The sequence below is a fragment of the Bombyx mori genome, chromosome 19, assembly GCF_030269925.1.
Source record: "Bombyx mori chromosome 19, ASM3026992v2".
Taxonomy (NCBI): Eukaryota; Metazoa; Arthropoda; class Insecta; order Lepidoptera; family Bombycidae; genus Bombyx; species Bombyx mori.
In genome coordinates this window covers 226156-230578 of record NC_085125.1, presented here as the reverse complement: position 1 = coordinate 230578, position 4423 = coordinate 226156, and the positions used below count along the sequence as shown (strand labels likewise).

At 42.7% G+C, this 4423-nt stretch overlaps 1 protein-coding gene across 1 annotated transcript; it reads right to left on the bottom strand.

The window, feature by feature from the left end:
* Positions 1 to 1148: 1148 nt before the first annotated feature.
* On the bottom strand, positions 1149 to 4220 carry LOC101745956 (pro-epidermal growth factor). The gene has a single exon (XM_004926152.4). It carries the CDS (start codon positions 3508 to 3510, stop codon positions 2857 to 2859), a length of 654 nt encoding a protein of 217 aa, XP_004926209.1. The 5' UTR covers positions 3511 to 4220; the 3' UTR covers positions 1149 to 2856.
* Positions 4221 to 4423: the final 203 nt, after the last annotated feature.

Here is a 4423-nt window from a genome sequence, read left to right as displayed (position 1 = left end):
ATACTCCACAATACTAATTATTTGTTTCGTTATATTTTTATAACTTATATTATATTAATCCTTTACCTGCATTATTGCATTTTGTCTTAAAAATTTATGCGCGGGCATGTCGTTACTTCAACAAGTACTCCGCAACACATTTATCCTTTATCTATATCGTTTTATTAAGATTCGATTGTTAGTGCTGACATGCTCAAGCTAACCTGTTCTAAGCAATCACTTGTTCTTATTATTACAACTAAGAAGCACTATTTAGGCTTTATAAAATTACTTTCGTTTAAATTTTAAAACGTGGGCTAACAATCAGAATTGAGGCAAACATCAACAATTCGAACTGTAGCCTGTCTCAGTGGCCGAGTTGCAAGAAGTCTTTAAGTTTTCAAAACAAAAAATAGGCCGATGGTATTGAACGCCGAAAACGGCATTTAATCTGTTGGGAGCGGCGTCTATTTCGGTCGTTGTCCATCCATCGGGGGCTCGTGATACGCGGCTATTCCGGGCCGGGGCAGGTTTTCGGGGAATGTCAACAAACGAACGGGCTCTCATTCAATGAACTCTATGCACGGCGTCGCCGGTGGCGGACCGGTCCCCGCAGCTATTCATAAAAATTATGCTCCCAGAGGCACTCAATGGACCGCCGGCTCTCGGACGAACCTTCCAACGAGCCCTTTATGGCGCACGAATCGGGTCACGTATTCTTTTTTCCGAATTTTTAAACGTGATGAAACAAAACCTTCCTTTTCTCGCAGCGTCCCGTCGGCGGTCTCCTTCGAGCGTTGCGGAGAATTACTCGATTTCACAGCGCGCCGTACTCATGCGCCGCCGGACGATTATATCAAGCAGGTGTCGATTGTACAAGTGTATGAAAAACTTTACAAAAAGTGGGAGACTCTCGCCACTATGCCCTGGCCCGCTACCGCTCTTCAGACGGTTGCACAACCCGTCGAGGAGCAGCGCCGCTGGTACAATTACCTTACGATATTATCAGGGTCTTGCTCGGTATTGCTTGATATCGCTCGAATTCAAACTAGTTCAAGATTATAACAATTAGCGTTAGGTGCGGCCGCTACCAGCGAACACGAGCGGCTACCCTTCGCATATACAAAACCAACAATAACATACGAAGATGGATTGAACAATGAAAGAAATTTTTAAGGATTTAGTTTCGTATAATTTTCTTTTAACAAATTTAATGATCAATAGAAAACTGTATAATTAACAATGTAGCGTCTTAACAGATACTTCGAAATTATTAGCGTTGTAGGTAATATACAAATACTTTGGAATGTTCATATAAACAATCTCAGGGGAATCGTTATCCACAGCGCAATACACGTAGTGCGCCCGGTACGCGCGTTCCAACCAGCAGCAGTGAGTTAACTTGTCAGACGTTCGCAACAACGGCTACTGCACATTACAAACGTCAATTAATTAAATTCCCACACATGAGGTACGGCAGGTCGAAAATAAAACTGTGCATTTGCTATCAACATCTAAACGATTGTTTGTCAACTCACAACTTGTTACAACATTTACTATTTTTTTGTTTGCACCTCTCGGGGATGAGCGGTCTGTACAAGTAACAGAGAGCAACACAACAACATGCCACCACACATTTTACAGTTTCTATTATATTATTATAATTTATTCAAGATAACTTCAGTCACAATGATTACTCTGGAACATACAATATTATTTACATTTTTTTACATAATAAATAAATTAGTGATTTATTTAATAGAAACTGTTCAATAAATGTAGCGGCTATGCAAACAGAGAGAAAATTAATTTAGGACAGCTCACACCGCAGAGGAACTTTTTACACCATCCAATGTTATGTGAATGTTCAAAAACAAAGAATAATTGAGATTCACAAAATTTTGAATAGACGAGAGGTCACACAGCAGGAGATTACAAGAGAACCACTCATCTATTAGTTGGGCACTCCTGTGACCTTTCGGTCAATGGATATTAACTAAATAAAGCAGTCAATAAATAAACCTTCATAAATATCTAATAAATACCTACATGGGCTATATTTACAAAAAGAAGCCTTCCTCATGACGGCACATTCTCAGACTTTAAACAAATATAATACAGCACTATCCTCGCAGGATAAACAGGTATAAATTACAAATTAAAGTTGCCAGCTCAAGACTCGCATTACAAAATAATACTGACACCAGTAACATAACTATCAGTGAGATGGAATGTGCGGGCACTCGGCCCTTCAGCTAGGAACCATCGCACTACTTGCCGTCCCATATTATCTGTACACATTTCATTACTTTATTATTTTTCTGTGTATATACCAGACCTAATATTCAATCAACTTTTGATTTGTGTTCTTGAAGCATAGTGAAAGTAATTTGGAGCTGCCCCGCATGGTCCCATTCTGGGACTGTAACAAATAACAAGAATGCAAAGCTGAGAGCCACTGGAATCTCAGCTGGCAAACACCTTTCTGACTTAAAGAAATCAATGATTGGGTTAACAGTTCTCATCATACATGTACAGATGGTTAACATTAACTTTTTTACACCAGAAAGCTTTTCTCGAGTATAGAGATATACATCACAAACAACAACACAATATCATAACAGATCTATTTGAAGCGAGCAGCTATGCAGTCATCTTTGCACATATCTGATACACTGATCCAACCACTGGTCACATTTCACAAATTTACACTATGGGAGACTGAAATTTACGACTTTGCGATGGAACCGGGCAGTCCGTATATACAAAAGAAATTTCTTCATAATAAATTATAAGCTTCGTAAAATAATTATCACATAAATTTTTACATCCTCAGTTCTGAGCACATATCTTATCACTAGGTAATCTACAGGGCGACTAGTGCGGCTGGTGCGAAACGCGACCGCCAGGACCAGCCACTGCCACTAACGTCACCTGTCCGCGCTCCGCAGCCGCAGGAGACTTGTCGCGGCGCTGCAGCCGCACCCACGCTCCGAGACACACAAGGATTGCCAGGAAGACCGCCACTGTCGCACCGCCCGCGATGGACGCAGTCTCCATCATCAGCTGTCGGCCGCTCAACACATACGAGTTGTCCAGGTCCTTGAACTCGCACCGCGGGCCCACATACCCGCTTTGACACTCACAGTTATAAATCGGGCTCTCCGATATCACAACGGTAAAGCAGACTCCACCATTAAGACAGTAGTACTGAGAGTACTCGGGCTCGCACTTAAACGTCGGGAAAGTGACGTTGATACGCGGCTGCGGTTGGGGCTGCGGCTGCGGGCGCTGCGGTCGAGCAGGCCTCGCGGGCCGCTTGGAGATGGAGCTGGAGCACGCGCCCGCCAGCGCCCAGGCGGCTGACACTACCGCCCACCAAACTACCAACGATTGCATTTTCCGCACGATCCGGAGGGTCGGCGCTCGCGGTACGTGCACGATTTTGACATTGGACGGTGACTTATGAGAAATCCGAAAGGCGATGACATGACCGCATTCGAATTTCGAACAGGAATCCTTTGCTCGCATCGGCGTTGACGATCCGCCCGGACATGTTTCCTGTGTTCACTTTTTTACATCGACGATCACTCGCTCATGACGGAGGCGCGGTTTCTACGGGCGCCAGAGATATCGCATCGATCCCTCGACGAGCATGTCGAAAGTGAAAAGTCAAACACACCTTCAAACTTTGTAAATTGTGTATGGCGATCGTTCAAAACACAAACACTCAATGTCCCGTTCGAAAAGTTATACACAAAATGGAGCTGCGAGAGAATCGAGAGCACACTGCACTCGTTGAGTTGTCTATGCACGACTGACAGCAAGCGTCCACTGCATCCGCCATCTGCCGACGAGAATGAAATGCGGGGAACTCGCTGCGGCTGCGCCCCGCACCGCGCGTTTCACATAATCGTGATCACTGTTGTGTGCAGGAAAATCACGCATGTGTGCGTCCCAGAACTGTATGTGTGAGTGCGCCTTTTTTCTTTTGTAAAGATTATGAACAAGGTATTTCTTTTTCTCAACGATTCCGACCCTCAAGAAACCATTGTCCGATTTGAATGGAAAATTATTTAACGAGTTTGTATAGGAGTCTGATAAATATTTGATTTAATGTAATATATTGTGTTGACAATGTGTATGCTTGTAGGTAGGTACCTATAAAATATATTTTAATTTAACCTTCTGTTACTAGTTAAAATGTTTCAAATTGTTTAACTACAAATTCTCAAAATTTCACCAAACGTTTTATTTTCTAAATTAACAAATTCATTTGTTTTCTTAAATTAACAAATTGAATACAATGTTGTCAACGCAGTCGCATGTGTGCGAGTTTAAAATGTAAATATCTAATGATTCCTTAAAATAAATTTAGGTAGACAGCGGCTTGGCTCTGCCCCTGGCATTGCTGAAGTCCATGGGCGACGGTAACCACTCACCA